Source organism: Numenius arquata, chromosome Z (assembly GCF_964106895.1).
Source record: "Numenius arquata chromosome Z, bNumArq3.hap1.1, whole genome shotgun sequence".
NCBI lineage: Eukaryota > Metazoa > Chordata > Aves > Charadriiformes > Scolopacidae > Numenius > Numenius arquata.
In genome coordinates, this window is record NC_133616.1 from 53,787,132 (window position 1) to 53,804,088 (window position 16,957).

At 46.1% G+C, this 16,957-nt stretch overlaps 1 protein-coding gene across 1 annotated transcript in view; it reads right to left on the reverse strand.

The window, feature by feature from the left end:
* Positions 1–2,665: 2,665 nt before the first annotated feature.
* PSD3 (pleckstrin and Sec7 domain containing 3) overlaps positions 2,666–16,957 on the reverse strand; it is an 83,512-nt gene continuing 69,220 nt past the window's right edge. The window contains exons 12-15 of the mRNA XM_074166401.1: positions 16,295–16,452; positions 15,276–15,420; positions 11,887–12,030; positions 2,666–5,757 (exon numbers count right to left, since the gene is read on the reverse strand). Coding sequence (XP_074022502.1) covers positions 5,545–5,757; positions 11,887–12,030; positions 15,276–15,420; positions 16,295–16,452 — 660 coding nt within the window. The 3' untranslated portion in view covers positions 2,666–5,544. The remainder of the gene's footprint in view (positions 5,758–11,886; positions 12,031–15,275; positions 15,421–16,294; positions 16,453–16,957) is intronic.

The window sequence follows — 16,957 nt, forward strand, 5'->3', positions numbered from 1 at the left end:
GTTTCCCCACAGCATGGGTTGCCTCTGTCTCCAAGACTTTTGGAAAGGAGACTAGGAATGTCACAAGTGTCTGGTCTGAGTGCAGGAGGGGGCACACTGCATCCCTGCAGCGTAACGGCAGAGAATCACGGCAGTCTGAGACTCTGTCTCACACCTCCCAGATATAACTGTGGCTGGAAACACAGGCTCCCAACAAGCAGAATGAAAAAGCTGTTCCCAGGGTTATCCATTCAACACAGCACTGCTTCAGAGCAGGTTTTCTCAAGGCAAGATGGGACAGACAAATTTTCTGGATTTCTGCAAGCATGGAAGGAAAGAGACCTGTTATACAGAAGCAGCTGAGGTGCTAAGATGACAGACAGGAGCAGCTTGACAGAAAAGGAGGAGGAGCTGTCAGACTAACCGTGATAAAGCCCGAATTGATTTAGGGATGGAGAACGCAGACACGGTAAGCAGTACGCTGTCTGCAGAGAAAGCCTTCCTGCTTTCAGGAGGAACATTACCATGCAATGCCTCCAGAAGCCCAGTGATAACCCTGCCACCTTTGACTTTCTCCACTGCCACAACCACCTTCACTGAAGGAGCTGTTCTAATCAAGCGAGAACCTCACTCCCTCACCAAAGGCAAAAATATTGGCTGTTTCAAGCCAGAAGAACAACCAGCCTTGTTACCAGAAGGCATTGGAGCTGCAAAAAGTCACTGAACAATTCCAGTCTCTGGAGGTTTGCTAGTTCCAAACTCCTTCTCAAAGCAGGGCTGCACTGAGCACTGCTCTCCAGAAGAGCCCCAAAACATGGACAGACTGCACCCTGGGAGCAGGCAGGATCAGAGGGAAAACACTTAAGGGATGAGCTGTTACAAGCCCTTAGAAAGCTTCTGATAACCATTTACAAGTGGCTGGCTATAGATGAAAAACCATTTGAGTCAGCATCGCAGCTGAACAACGTTCCCCCACAGCAATGCTGCATTAATCACTCTGCTGGCTGACTTATCTCTCTACATCAATTAAAGACACAACATAAATACTGGATTAAAAAGCCGTAGTCATGTTCACTGGTCCATGCGTGATTTATCTGCAAGACGCACACAAACACAGAGCTGGCCCAGAGAGTCTCTTTCGCAGCCACTGCTGAACCATCTCAACCAGACCCCTGCACCCTCCTGGCTCACAGCGGAGAGCACAGTTTTAGCTTCAGGAGAGTATCTCACCTGCTTTGGTTGCTGAGCAGGGAGAGGGGAAGGCAATTTTGTCCTTCTCCCTCACCTCTCTGCCACCAGGTGCAGAGCCGGTAAGGTCCTCTCTCCTCCCTCAGCCAGGGAGGGGAGACGGTCCAGCCCCTCGGGGGGGGAGAAACCAGCAACGCTTCAGAGCAGAATGTGTCCCTCCAGGACCTCTGTCTGCATCTTGAGCGGGGGTGATGAGAGGAGCCATTGGCCCCATCCTGCTCCGCACCTTGCATCCCCCCTGTCAACACACAGGCAGAGGCTTTGCTTGAGTAACGGTTGCCTGCTGCATCGGGGGCGGGGGGGGTGACAGGGAAGGATGACACCCCCCTGCAGCACCAATGCAAAAGGCTGGCTTGCATGCACGCACGCTCGTGGTGGTCTGCCAGTAACTCCTGCTTTCACCGAGGACCCCCAAGAAAGCTGCAGGCTGCTCTGTTGATACTGAGTTCAGCTGCACGGTGGGTCCCAGAGGAGGGCTGGAAATCAGCAGAGTGTGCTTACACATTGCAACAGGAGCTCCTGAGTCGCTGAGGTCAAGCACTGATCTCTGCTAAAAGCAAACATTTCAGGAAAGAAAGGCAGGGTACCAGGTACCACACAAAGCTATCTGGCCAGACTCCCAGTGGTGCCACCCAAGAAGAAGCACCGCTGAGACCTCCTGTGAACCTGCCTCCACCCCTTACAATACCACTGAGGGGAAAAAAAGCAAATTGCAGTACTGCTTGGTAGATGATCCTATTCTGAAGGGAGTCCAGCAGCCTTAGGCATTCATGACAGGATCACCTTTTTCTCTCAGCGTCTGAAATGAGCATTTTCACATGGGTGCCTGGGATGTGTAGAATTTGTAAAGCAACGGAGCAAAATGGCATTAATTAAAACTTGAGCAGAACCTGACAAATTCTCTGTAAACTAATCTGCACGCCTCAGCAGTCTCCCCAAGAGTGCTCCAAGCTCAACAAACGTTTAATGGCTAAAAAAATGTAGTGAAAACTGCATTTGTTAAGCCCAGATGAGACTTTAAAAATATAACCTAATCCATTTAGAAGTATACATGAAAACATAGAATAAATAATGAAAAAAAAAAAACGCTTTTGCAGTTCACTTTTTGACTTTTCCTATTGCTTCAAATCATCTCTTCTGCAATGACTTTGAAGAGGAATTATCCAGTTTCTGTGTCAAAGCTGGGAAACGCATTTTACAGGAATAATTTATTTTTGAGCTCAGCAATTTAACTGCAGTCTAAAGCAACCAGAATATTTTAAAAAGACAGGAAAAAAAGTTAAATGTCACCTTCTTTGCCTTTAAAAGCACTGCACTCCATAATCACAAGAGGTTTGCTGGGCATATTCCTGCCTGCCTTCAAAATCTCATCTAGACAACCCTGGCCTGACAGCCAAGCAGGGCCCATTTACAAATCTGCACATTTTTTTTTTTGTTTCTGCTGCGTGCTTCCAAAGACCATATCTAAGACAAGACAAATTTTCTTCTCAAATGTGCATTTGGCATTCCCCAAATGAATTTCTTCTTCTCTGTCTTCTGCATGTTTGTTTTAAACCACCAGAGCATGATGAACAGCTGCAGGAATCTCCTGGCTTTGTTTCCCCTCCATGAGCTGTTGATCAATGTTGATTAATTCAAAAAATCCCTCCCAATGAGCACTATCATGCACCTGTCTACACAGAGTCTCCCAACACAGCACACTGTACCACATCACTTTGGCTCCAGCAGCAGAAGGCATCTCTTTTCTCCTGGAAGAGGACTGAGCATTGCCCCCACTGTAAGCCTGCACAATTTCTAAAGGCCCAGTGTTTGGGAAGCACTGACGGTTTCTATTCAGGACTTTGTAGTTTTTAGCAACGTTGCCAGGGGTAGGGGCTGACCTCCTGAGTTCTGGCATGGAGTGGCCACTCTCAGTGGCAGATGCCAGATGTGCGCGCATCCCTATGTCACATGTGGAAACAGTCCCATCTGGTTTTGGTGCCAGACTGCAGCTGCAAGGATCAATTCGCTCCAACACCCCCCAGCATCCGACAGCACAGCAGCTTCATTACAGCCAACAGTGAGCACAACACCGGGAAAGCTGCTGCACGGTGGTCCTCAGTGGGGGAAGCAAGTCACAAGGCGCCTGTTAAGGTCCTTTTCTCTTTGATCGCTCCCTGTCCTGCCCACTGAACTGGCAGTTCAATAAACTATATTAATTGGCTTGGACCCTTTGGGAAGTCTGGCGGAGCACAAATCCACCCAGGTGGTAATTGTTTTGATGTGTGGCCCTTCAACAACTTGTGCTGGAAACACCAGCACATTTCTAAACAGTCCTTGCGTTGATCTTGACGTTTCTTTATGCATTAAGAATTACATCCATCAGGAAGGCTGCCCTGTGCCAGGCACAACAAAAATAACAGCAACAAACAATTTTCAACTGGCCCTCAACGTTACCTCCCAAAGTGCTCTGTGGGAAAGGCCAGTTTGGTTATACTACTCTGCATAGGGGAAGGGCAAAACAAAATGGAAGAGACCTGCCCAAGCTCACCCAGCAGGTCAGTATCAAACTCGAGATTAAAACCCAGGGTAGTAAGCAAGAGGTGAGCCAGCGCTCTTCTGCAGAGCCATGATGCTGCCAAAGCGACAGGGGCTGGGAAGCAGGAAAATGATTTCTACATCATATTTCTACTCCCTGTGCCTGAAGACTGGTCTGTGGCACAAACAGGGCCTTTCACAGAATCACAGAATGGCAGGGGTTGGAAAGGACCTCTGGAGATCATCTAGAGCACCACCCCTCCACCCCTCCCCGCTAAAGCAGGTTCACCTAGAGCAGGTTGCACAGGATTGCATCAGGAAGGTTTTGAGCATCTCCAGAGAAGGAGACTCCACAGCCTCTCTGGGCAGCCTGTTCCAGTGCTCTGTCACCCTCAAAGTAAAGAAGTTTTTCCACGCGTCCAGACAGAACTTCCTGTGTTCCAGTTTGTGCCCACTGCCCCTTGTCCTGTCGCTGGGCACCACTGACGATATGGAAAGTTCTACCCACAGTGGTTTCTCCCTGTCCTGTGCTCCCCCCTCTGAAAGCCTGGTGCGGGGTACGCAGGGGGTACAAGGCAGCCTGTTTCCCTGCAGGTGGAGGGTAGGGTGTGCCAAACCTGGGGCTGCCTCTTGTGCTCACCTCCTGGCATGGAGTAGCCAGGACAGCATGAAACCCTGCCCCACAGCAAGGACAGGTCTGTCCCCTTCTCCGGTCTGCACCGGCCTATTCCACCTGTATGTGAGCTAAAGCAGGAAAACAGAGAGCTGAGGAGAATCCCTTCCTGAAGAGAAAAGGCAAAGTGCTTTGTCACTAGCAGAGAAATTGCAAACACCTGTATGTGCACACCAACAAGGAAACTCCCGGAAGGGGAAGCATCGGGGCACAATATATCCATAAGGCTCTATATAGCAGCTAAGTGAGAGCGTATAGTTAAAAACTACACAGAGGCCCTTTGTCTTTAAAATACAATGCTAATGGCTGACACCTAGAGCAGCCTCCTCCGCAAATAAATTTAAAGCGCAGGTTCATTCCCACTGGGTAACCCCTAATCTCCCTGACCGCAGAGACAGCATGGGTATGGGTTTAGATACCCCCCAGCCTGCTAACTCAGAAGAAGACTCTTTGCTTGGAAAGAAGCAAACAAATTATTCCAATGCTGTCATGCCAGCATTGCCAGAGGTTTCCAGGTTTCATTCCTTTGTGCTCGTGGGTCCAGGGCCAATGCAATAAGATAAGCAGCAGTGACTACTTACTGTAGCATCTGCTGCTAAGTACCAGTACCAACAGGCTCTGCATTGTCAGGAAACCAGTGCTCCCAGCACTCCCGGCTCTAGCCAGCCTTCTGCAGCTGCCCGTTTGCACAGCCGTTTCTCACAGCTACAGCTCGCATTCACAGCACTGCAGCATTTGTCCAGTTACTTTCCCACCCACCACGTAAATAAAGTGACAAGTGACTTGAGAGATGAAAGCCACGTGCCGATGGGAGGAGATAAACGGGGAAGAGACAGAATATACCTCACAGCGCTCTACCCCTCCCCCACCTCCTTTAGAAACAGAACAACACAAAAAAGTCCCGATGCTTCAATTGCTAAATGACAAATTAACGAAGCAAAGCAAAGCAGGAGCAAAGACATCTCCCACAATCTGCACAGAAACAGCAAAATATACAATAGAAAATGTCACTAACACCCCATTCAGGCAGATGCACTTATTTTTTGTGAATGACAGGTTATTAAATGAAAAAATTTTGACCACCGGTACTTTGCTGCATGGCTGTTCCCCTAGTTGTTATTTCCACCCTAAGTGACCTTCTGCTTAATGCTGGGTGTTTCTGGCCTGTAGTCCTTCCTCTCCGAGACATTGCGTTTCACCTTGGCACTAACTGGAGACTCCTGATTCAACGAGGGACTCGAATGGGATTTCTTCAGTCCTGGCGCATCGTTCTCTCCTCCACTCAGCAGCTCCTTCACCCCTTCTTTCAGGAGGCCAACGTAAATCTCATAGCGATTTTTCTGGGAAATGAAAAGAAAGGCCTGGATCAGTCTGGAAGAAACTCTGCAGAAGCACTTGAGAGACCGTCTGGGTAACTTAATGGTTTATGCTGGCCTTGAAAGCCAGGAGCCTAATATGGATGCAAACAACAGTGCCTGATGTGGACATGAACAATGGTGGCTAATGTAAATTACACTGTACAAAAAGGATTTCAGGCAGGCTGAGCCCAGGGGTGCCGTGCAATTAGAGGCACTCAGTTCTGCAGCACACAAATCCTGGTGCTCTGTTGAACACTGGCGCCCAGGTAGTTGGAGAGGATGGTGATTTCCGAGTAACACCATCGAGCAAGAGCTTGCTGACCTTAGTCATGCCGGGTCATATTCTGTGCTTGTACACACTGAGGTGTTATGTGCCACACGAAGGCGTGGAGATAGAAGTGCAGCAAACTGAGGGATAACAAAAATCCCGCTCTGGGTGGCTACGGCTCTCCCCTGCAACCCTCCGCTCCCACCAGCAGGTCCTGCTTTCCTTGCTTGAGCCCACAGGGGAGAAAGTGTCCTGCTAAGCTCAGACTGAATCAGCTTGGCCACCAGTGAGCCCATGAGAGGATGCTCTGCAAGAGCCAGACCTTAACAAAAATGAGCAGATGAGAGGGTTATGACAGCAGCATGGCATGTTCCCCTGATGGGGCCACTCATGGTGAATGATGAAGGTTGCTCTCTGTATTTTTCAAATGGAAAAAGTTCACTTCACTGTGCCCCATGCCCACTTGTTCTGTTCCTTGTCTGGAGCAGAGCTTTCCCTCTCCAGCGGGAAGATTTAGCTCCCTGTGCCACAGTAACATCTCAGCAACAAACAAAATGAACGTACATTAGCAGAAGATCCCTGCAGGGCCTCAAAACCAGAAGCTGGGGCAGGAGGTCCCGAGAACAGAGTAACCCATCTACCAAGATGTGTTCAATAACCTGCCCCTGACATATCTACTAAAAATGTCGTGCAGGCATTGTAATTAAGGTGATCTCAGTGGGCTGTGGGCCAGGGAGGGAGGACATAAACATCCATATTGATTGTTAATTTATATTTCAGAGTGGCAAAACAGTTACCAAACTATTATGTTTCTGACAGAGGAAAAAGTGTTTACAAAATTTTTTTCCCATTTATAATAAAGTAATAAATTTCTGGTAATAATACTTATTTGAGGGCAGGAAGTCAAAAAGCTTGGTAACTGCTTTGAAGTGTGGAATATAAAGGGAAAAAAAAAAGGAGAGAACGTGACTGGGTTTCCAAAGATTCCTTTGAATAAATAAAACCTCACAGAGGAGGATCATAAAAGACTCTACCTTAAAATTAAATAAAAAAGCTTTCTTATCAATTCCATATCTGGAGGTCCAGCTCCACAATGCGAGAGACAAACACATGAAGCAGGTAAGATGTGTCATTCAATAAAAAAAGGAAATGGAGAAACAGCAAGCAGAGCCCTGATGATGATGCACAATGCACTGGGCTGATGAATGACTCATTGCACAACAAACGGGACACCTCTGCAAAAGAGAAGGCAAGCCGGTGCTCTAAGCCTGGGATCAGCGTAGCATTCATCAAAGGAGAGAAGGACTTTACTGCCATATGGACTTCTGCTTTTTGTTGGTCCAGTAAACACCACTGGGGTCACAAGACCCAGCAATCAGAATGGAAATCCAGGACCAGTTTCTGCCATATATGTCTGCCAGTGGCTATCTTGCCCTGGACTTTGTGGGCCCATCACTTCTATTGCAATTAAGCAATCCATTTGGAAGATCCTATTTTGCTTTCAACCACAACAAACTTGCTTTTTTAGTGATCTGACATTTGAAGCTAGGTATTACAGCTGGTGGAAATTTTTCCTTAAAAGAAATAAATCTGGAAAATTCTGTCAAGAAAGTAAAACCGCAAAAGTTAAAACAATTTAAAAACTTCTGCAACATTATCCTGGAAGACTAAATGCACATAATAAAAAGGAGATGAGGTAGCCATCCATCAAATTTCTGGCTTCACCTCTCACTTGACAGCACTCAAAAGATCTCTCTCAAACCATAAATTTGCTGCAATGAACAGCCATTATCTGGAACAGTACTTCCTCAGCAAGCAAAGAGGAAATGTTCCTTCCTTGGTGTCTACAAGCAAGGACACCTGGAAGAAGAAACGTGCCTGGCTGCATCCCTGAACAAGCACCAGGCACCTCCTAGTTCACCTCCTGTCAGAAGGAAAGACCATCTCACTTGTCTTTCATCGGGTACAAGAATGAAGGGAACGCTGGTGGGTGAACAAAAAGGAATTACAAGGGCCTACAAAGAACATGTCTGGCTTCTTCCTTCCTAATGGGACTACGCTGCTTCCTTTGGGACTCAGAGGCCCTTTTGATGTGATTCTGGAGATGTATCAGCGTGGCCCTTTGTACATGGATGCAAAATCTGGTCTGCAGTCTCAGCCTGAAAGAGCCATGTACGAAATACCTCCTCACCTGACTCTTGCCCTTTTGCTTTGACCCCATGAAGCAAGGTCTGTCACCAGCTCCTGCCTGATCCTGACAGGACTTTGTTCTGAAGGGAAGGTGAAGAAACCCCAAAACCCGGGGAGATTCCATGCAGGATCTTCACACAGCTCACCTTTTTCTTTTTTTTTTTTTTTTTTCCCCACACTGCCTTTTGATGGTTCAACATGACCTGAGAAATCTGTGCCAATTTCTGGTAAGGTAAGATGGCATTGCACAGTAGCACCTTGAATCACCATCTCTTGCACACAACTGAAGTTGGTGCCACCACTTGCCTGCCTAGACAGGTGTTCCTGCAGTGCTGATCACATATCTGAACTGCACAGTTCAACTACTGTCCAAGGTTTCACTAGGGAAGAAGATATCTCTTGTTTCCTGGGCTATCCTGGTTCCACTTTGTACTGAGGTACCCAAGGAATATTTCTCTAAAGATTGCCATGATAAAATGGACAGAAAACAGAAAAAACCCACAACGATCTCCTTCTCCATCAGTCTTTCTAAAATCTTCTAAACACTCCAGCCTACATCTCATCCCAACTCACCATGCTTCTAGATGTGATAGAAAATAAACTTTGTGTCAAGGACCGAGCTTCTAGACGTGATAGAAAATAAACTTTGGGTCAAGGACCCAAAGCCAAGAAACTCTTTGCTCTCCCAAGTTGCACAAGACCCCTACAAAGTGAGTGTGTGGCTTTGCTCTGTGCATCCGAGTGCTGTGTTCAAAACTGACATTGTGCCATTGACTGCAACCCTTTGATCTCGATTGTTCAGCCAGTTTCCAAACCACCTTACTGTTGATTTCCTAGTCCACAGTTCATCAGCCTGTCTATGAAGATGTTAGAGCACACCATGTCAAAATCCCTGTTAAAGTCAAGAACAAACAACATCCACTACGCTCCCCTCATCCATCCCAGACATCTCACTGTAAACCACTATCATGTTGGTCAGGCATGATTTTCCCTTTGTAAAGCAATGCTGATTACTCACAATCACCTTGTTGTCTTTGATGTGTTTGGAAGTGATTTGCAGAATTTGTTCCATCACCTTCCCACAGATGCAGAAGCAGCTGACCAGCCTGTAGTTCCCTGAAACTTCCTCCTTCTTGACGACGGGAATGACGTTTGCTTTCCCCCAGTCCTCAGGAACCTCCCCTGATTACCATGTAATCAGGGTAGGTAATCAAGAGTGGCCTTGCCATGACATCATCCAGCTCCCTCAGCGCTCACGGGTGCACCCCATCAGATCCCATGGACTTGCATATGTCCAGTTTAAATATGCCCAAACTTTATCATCCTTCACCAAGGGTAAGTGTTCCTTGCTCCAGATCTTCCCACTGGGCTTGTGACTGCTGAAGGCTGGTCTTACCAGTAGAGACCCAAACAAAGGAGACATTTCAATACCCTGGCCTTTTCCTGTTCTTTGTGACTAGGTCCCCTGCCCCATTATGGGTCTCAGCTTGGCCCCATATTATCCCTAGCTGTCCTGCTGTTAACATACTGTAGAAACCTTCCTTCTTGCCCCTCACATTTTTTGCCAGATTCAACTCTACATAGACTTTGGCTTTCTTAAATGCAATCCTATGTGCTTGGACAGTATCTCTATTCCTCCTGTGTCACATGCCACTGCTTCCACCTCCTCCACGCTTCTTTTTATGGTGGAGTTTTGCCAGGAGCAACTTGTTCATCCATGAAGGCCTTCAGCCATCTTTCTTTGGTGTCTTGCTTGTCAGGGTGAACCATTCCTGAGCTTAAAGGAGGTGATCCTTGAAAAGTGTTCAGCTGTCCCAAAGCCCTCTTCTTCCCAAGGGCTGTGTATAATGGGATTCTTCCAAGCAGTTTTCTGACCAGGCCAAAGTCAGCTCTCCTGAAGTCCAGGGTTGTGATCCTACTTTTTATTTTGACCCCTCCTTTCAGGATCATGAAGTCCAACATCTCATGGTCACTGCTGCCAAGGTTGCCTCTCACCTTCTTATCCCCAACCAGTTCCTCCTAGTTTATAAGTGACAGGTCCAGCAAAGCACCGCTCCTTGTCTGCTCCTCAGTCACCTGTGTGAGGAAGTTGTTGTCAATGCAGTCCAGAAATGTCCTGGATTGCTTGTGCCCTGTTATGTTGTCCCTCCAGCAGATACAGAGGTGGCTGAAGTTCCGCATGAGGACCAGGGCCTGCAAACACAAGGTTTGTTCCAGTTCTTTGAAAAAGGCCTAGCAGACAGCCACCACACCGACACCCATCTTGGTGTGCCTGCTAATCCTCATCCACAAGCTCTCAGCTGGCTCATCACCCCTTCCTTAGGTGAAGTTTGATATTTGCCTGCTACTCACTCACATAAAGGGTGCCTCCCTCCTCCTTTCATTTCTAAAAAGCCTGTAACCGTTCATGGCAGCACTCCAGTCATGCAAGCTCTCCCATCACCTCACTTTGGCCCTGTTTTATTCATTACGCAGTCTCTCCCGTTCACATCATTGTGTACTCATTGCTTGGCAGCCCTGTCCACCACTTCCTCATTTGATTTTTGGTCAGATCATTTCAGGTATGTGGGATGTGGAAGAACAAACTGGCTGCGTTCCCTACACAAAACAATAGCAAAACACCTCAAGCTCACCGTATGTGATGCAGCCCAGAGCTACAGCAAAGTCAAATCCAACATAGTGATTACAACCTTCTGCAAACACAACAGTAAAAAACCAGTCAAGTCCAGGAGTAAAAAGAGCTCCTCCAAAAGAAACTCATATAACACATGGCAGGAGGCTTACTTCAGTTCTGGAGGCTTGTGTTGCCTCCAGCATCTCCTCTGGTGGTCCCTCTGACTTTTGTCTTATCTGCTCTTTCTCTTGTCCAGACTATCGATTTTCCTTGCCAGGGATTGCCTATCTAAAGGACCATCCTTTCAGACCCAAGGCAACATTGACTCACAGTTCCGGGGGAAAAAGCTCAAAGGCGCAGCCATGAAAAATACCACACATCTGCTGGGTTGCTCACCCCTCCCTCATAGCCCTGCAATGTGGCAGACACCATGATGGCTAAAATCTGCTGTTCCAGCACTCAGAACAATTTTCTCATGCAGCTGCCCAAGCTGCATCACTCAGTCCTGTGATCTTTAATTCTACCCTTTTCTTGCTCATCCTGACATCCAGCTGACCGGTACACAACACAAACGGTTCTGATGAGGCATGCTTAAGACAATTTTAGGAGACCAGTTCCTTCAGAACATACCCTTGCAAGACAATTATCATGATCTGTATTACTGCAGAATGCAGTCATTCCGTAAAGACTGAGGTGCCAACATACTAGGCAATACACAGTCTTACAACAAGAGACAGTTTCTGCCTGAAGACCTTATATCTTCAAATAGATACATCAGGCAAGGACAGAGGGTCACATTTTTATCCTCCATTTTACAGATGAGGAGCTAAAGTCATGGCTAAGGTCACAGGAAGTCCTTATCAGAAAGAGGAGCCACGTCCCAACTTCTGGGGTTGCTGTGACATATCTGCCTAACAAGAACATACTCCTTAGTGAAACAGGGTGAAAAAAGCAGAACTCCAGGACGGTACCTCAACTATAAGATGAGCTGCCCCATCCAGACCCGAAAAGCAAAAGTAAGAATGTTTCCCATACATACCTCAAACTCCAGATAGTGGTCCTTCAGTTTGTAATCATCTACTTCCTTGCCTTTGAGCTTCTTGTCAGGAGGATAGGAGCGATGTTCAGCAAGCTCAGTGGAGATCTGCTTCAGCTTAGCTTCATGGGACTTCAGCTGTTCATCCTTCAGAAACACATTAGGCACTTAAGTGACAGAATCTAAAATATTTGATACGCAAAGGAAAATAGAGAGATCCCTGTACAATAATACCAAGCAGCTTCTTTTTCTTTATTTCTTTTTTTCTCTCCTTCATTTCTTTAACTAATTTTAATTAGATTGATAAGGTCTGGTATCCTAGAGCTCTGTCCCCAACAGCTCTCTCAAAGGCACCCGAGCAAAGTGGCCAAGTTCGCAGAAAAACTCAGCAGCTAGCAGATGCCGCTGGGAAGGATAGCAAACCTGTCATCCGTCGCCTTGCTGAGAGCAACAGAAGCAGCTTGCTGCAGAGCATTACTGACAACATGACACTTCTGCTCTAATGCATTTTTTGGCAAATTAATTAGGGCTGTTGTGTATGCAAGTCAGACCAAGTGCAGAATGAGACAGGTGAAGACCCTGCCTCAGGTCCTTTCAAAGTAAAAGTAGTTCCTTCCAGGACAGAAAGGACATCGAGTGAGGCCCCTTCCTTCCATTTCTGCACTACCAATCATGCTCTGGTCTGTGGTTTCCTTTTGTTCAGAACAACACAATGCATCCAGAAGAGTAAAGACTGTCCAATCCCCAAAAGATATATCATTTTGCTAAGTTGCTACCAGCTTTTATCCCACTGTGCAGTTGGAGAAAGCGAGGAGCTCCTACTCTCCCTTTCTAGGCAATTTCCTTTATCATCATTCCAAGCCCACTCACTTCCTCCAGTCCATCTGTCAGCTAACCTTCCCTCAGCTCAGAAGGTTTCCAGCTCCTGCAGCATGGCCTTCTGGCCATTTCTATGCTTGCATCTGAATTATGTTTGAATTAGGTAACTCCAAAATATAGACATGATCATGCAGATCTCAGTGACTTAACAGGAGTCGTAACAGCGGGTAGTACCCAGCTCAGCTCCCACGTGTGTGCCTAGCCTCAGAGAAGAGGATAGCTGCCCCTCATTGTCCCCCAGTGGTGTGGCTGCACAGCTTGCAGCTTCAAGCCCAGCTCGGATATGTCTCCATCACATTGTAAGTCACACCAGGGACTGAGCCTCTCAGCTCTGTAGAAGTTTCCCCCCTTTCTGCTTTTTTCGACTGAGCCTCTCAGCTCAGTGGAAAAAAGCAGAAAGGGGGGAAACTTCTACAGAGGATGATAGCTGAGCCCCAGCTAATCTTGTGTTTCAACTCTTTTGCAAGAGAACTGAAGAAAGAAACATGTGGCATAATTTGCCTGTGCCTATATATGGTAGGGCTCAAACCACTCGCTATTGGCTGCCAAAAATTCTTGATGCTGTTAGTAACTAACCTGGATCTGCTTTCTCTCTATATTAGAGTCCAACCACTCTTCACATTGTGCTGAATCCCTGGTCCCAGTGACACCCTGTTGCAGTGAGTTCTACAGCCTGATGACAGGTGGTCTTTATGCAGCTATTAATTTGGCACTTGTAATTTCCAGGGCAGCAGCCCTTTGGAGCTTTTGTGTGTGCATGCACATTCACAGAAAAAAGGGGAAAAAACCACCCTAGAAGATCTTTTCTAGACTGGCTGTTCCTTTATATATAGCTTTGTCACATTGCTCTTTGGTTGGACTAACCAAGATCAGACCCTGATCTGTTTTTGAAAGCAAAGTTGGTACAATGATCTTGTACAACCTGTCATGTCCAACCTCTCTTCCTCACCCATGTTAGGTTCTCACCACATCCCGACTTCTGCCTGACCAGGAACAGGCCCTTTGAAGGAGTACTGTCCATCATGATTCAACCCACAAAATCCTAAACAGCAGCCACAGGGATTTGACAATTCATATTTTTTTGTCTGCCAAATGAGAAGCAGCCTGCTGGCAGCTTTTCCACACTGACAGATAAAAGCAGACATGTTTCTGCTTGCCTTTGAATTTATCTGCTTTGAACACTTAACATTCTTCTGCCTTTAGCTAAAACAGCTTATCTTATTCCACTTCTCGTGTCTCCCCTTCTTCGAGATACAAACCACAGGGCTGTTTTCTATTTTTTTCCATTCCAGATTAAACAGAAACAATGAGACTAGGAAATAACGTACTAAATGGAACAATCACACAGAACAACGATGAGTAAAAAAGCTTTTTTTGGTGACTGGGGGTAAATTATTGAAATATTTAGAAAAAGGTATGCATGAGCAAAAGGTAAAACCATAAGGATAAGACAAGTTAATATTATTCTGTACGAGACATATTTTAAACTTTAACCCAGAATAGAAGATGGAAAGTCGATCACCACATTGTAAGAAGAAAGGCTACTGCCACAGAGAAGGAAAAAGCAGGGGTAACATAAAAAAACCACCCCCTTACAGAAATGCAGATTATGACATAGTGGTTTCTAAGGAGCGTTGCTAAGCTATAAAGATGGCAAAAAAATGAAGCAATTCAGCACGGGCAGATGACTTTAAAAGCTACAGGAGGTTACTCGTAAAGTATACAGCTAGGATTGGGATCTATCACCTCTGCCACTCCGTCAACCTGATCAACGCAATCAATACTGTGTTCCTGCCAGTGCAGGAGGAATCGCAGTCACGCATCACAGCTCCCAAAGTAAACAGAGCTATAGGTGCAAGCATCGGACACAGCCAGTCTGAAACAAGCAGAAGCAGGTGATTTTAATGCGAGAAGTAGTAGAGCTGTGAAACTCCCTGCCATGGGATGTTGTGGAAGCTAATAGCTTATGTGATCACAAGGGTTGACCAAAGATGTTCATGTAAGAGGCAGTTTATAAATATACATTAACAGGAAATCCCTGAGCTGATAACAGTTGGAGTCTGGAAAAGTACTGTGGGAGAAATATAACTGATCCTTGCCTGATGCATCAGCTTTCACCTTTTATCACCCCAATAAGCCAAAGACCAGGAGTACGTCCATTTCTTTTGAAAAGGGTGGCAATAAACACTCAAATTCAAAAAACCAGCAGTCAGACAGTATTTGAAATGTCCTCTGCAGAGCCATAACTGCAGGATGAAAATTCTATATCTGGTACTAGGAATGCTAGTGATTGTTTCTTTTCTTCAAAAATATAAAACAATTATATTCAAGTCTGCTCCTTCTCTCCCCCCATTTCAAATCTTGCATAAGGAAGCAAGCAGAGATTTACAGTGCAAGCCTTCTCCTAGAAATGCTAGTGGCGATAGCCACAAAACAATGCCAAGGACCATCATCCAGTCTCCAGCCAGCCAGAGAAATCGCCATCACCTACCCTCTATATAAAAACAGCTCACCTGAGATAGCTTCGTTGTGGTAGCTGGCAGGAGTGGGCGACTGAACTTCTTCTGAGAGCCAATTGCTGCTGGAAATGGTGGTGCAGAGAAGACGGCAGCCACACAATTAATCTTGTTGATCCAGGTCTGCATTTCTTCTTGGCTCCTGGGGAAGAAACATGTATTAAGCACCTGTTGACTCACCTCTTTCCCACCCCTTCAACAGCATTTTAAAAGCGAGAATAACCAGAATGGGACAAGTCTTAGAGTCTGCTCAGTCTTGTGGTCTGTCTTTGCAAGTGGTTAGTGCCAGGTATCTCAGTCACTGGCTGGCTTGTGATTAGGTCCACAATTCACCCTAGCACACATTTTTTCCTAATCCAATCCAAATGACACAGGCAACAGAGCCAACCAATGACCTGATTTAGACGTATGTCCTAAGGTCTGAGCTGTGCTGGACACCACAGATCCCTAGGTGGTTTCACATGGATCTCAGCAGAAAAAGGCTCAGGCACAAGACGGATGCACGGGTTTTTAATGTCAGAAGCAAAAGGCAGGTCATCTGTTCTGTCTGGCTATCAGAGCCTGAAGAACTTAATCAAATTATTCTCGTATTAAGTAGTAACTTTATTTCTGACCAAACCATATCTTCTAGAAAGACATCCGGCTAGGACCTGATGACATCAGGAGACAGACAATCCAAGACTGCCTTTGGACATTTGTTTCAATGATTAATCATCCTGACTGTTAAAAGTTTGTGCTTTGTTTCCAAATTGAATTTCCTGTGGCTTCAGCTTCCAGCTGCTGCATCTTGTTACGCCTTTCTCAGCTAGATTAAAAAGCCTCTTAAAATCTGATGTTTCTTTCTCATGAACTACTTGCGCACCCTAATCAAATCACCACTTAATCTTATTTCTGATCAAATAAACAGATTGAACCTCTTAAGCCTCTGCTTTAACCTGTCCAGGCATGAATTTACCCCTCCCTTCAGCACTGCTTTCTTTCCTCAATGACTGGCACAATCTGAAGAAAGCACTTACTGGGCTTGGAAAAGCAGGACCCTCCAATCTGCTGTTTTAAGCTTGAGGACATTGGGTTTCTTCTCATAGTCTGTTGCCTTGGATGCCAGCGCATGATGCACACTAACTGCGTTCTTCAGATCTTCCTCCGACAAAGCCTTTTCTGGCTTATATTCATCCTGTAGGAGTTAACAGGGGGAAAATGGCATCTTATTTCTCCATGTGCTACTCCTTTTTCCCTAACCTAGGGAAAAATCTTACTCCATAGTCATGAATAGTACTGAAGTATATGAACCAAACGCAACCTGACTTGAGCACCTGTGGTTTCCACTACTTTTAACATCTTTTCCTTTTTCTTTCTTGCTCTTTTTTGATCTCTTTGCAAGGAAGAGAAGTAGTTCTTCTACCTGCTTGACAGGAAGAGGAGTAAGCAGGGAGTATTTGAAGACCACAACAGCTGTGGAACATTTGTCTTCATTTCAGGCATCCTTCATGACCAGTTCCCCACCTCCACTGCCCAGCTGCTGGGTCCTGCTTGGTTTCGCAGCCTCCACTGCTGTTTTTCTCAAACAAGTACCTTTGTATGTCCTCCTAGGCAGGCGCTCACATAGGGGAGAAGCCTCCTTATCAGTCTCCACAAAGCAAATATAGCAAACTCCTTTAAATCTCTCTGGTCAGGGTCTG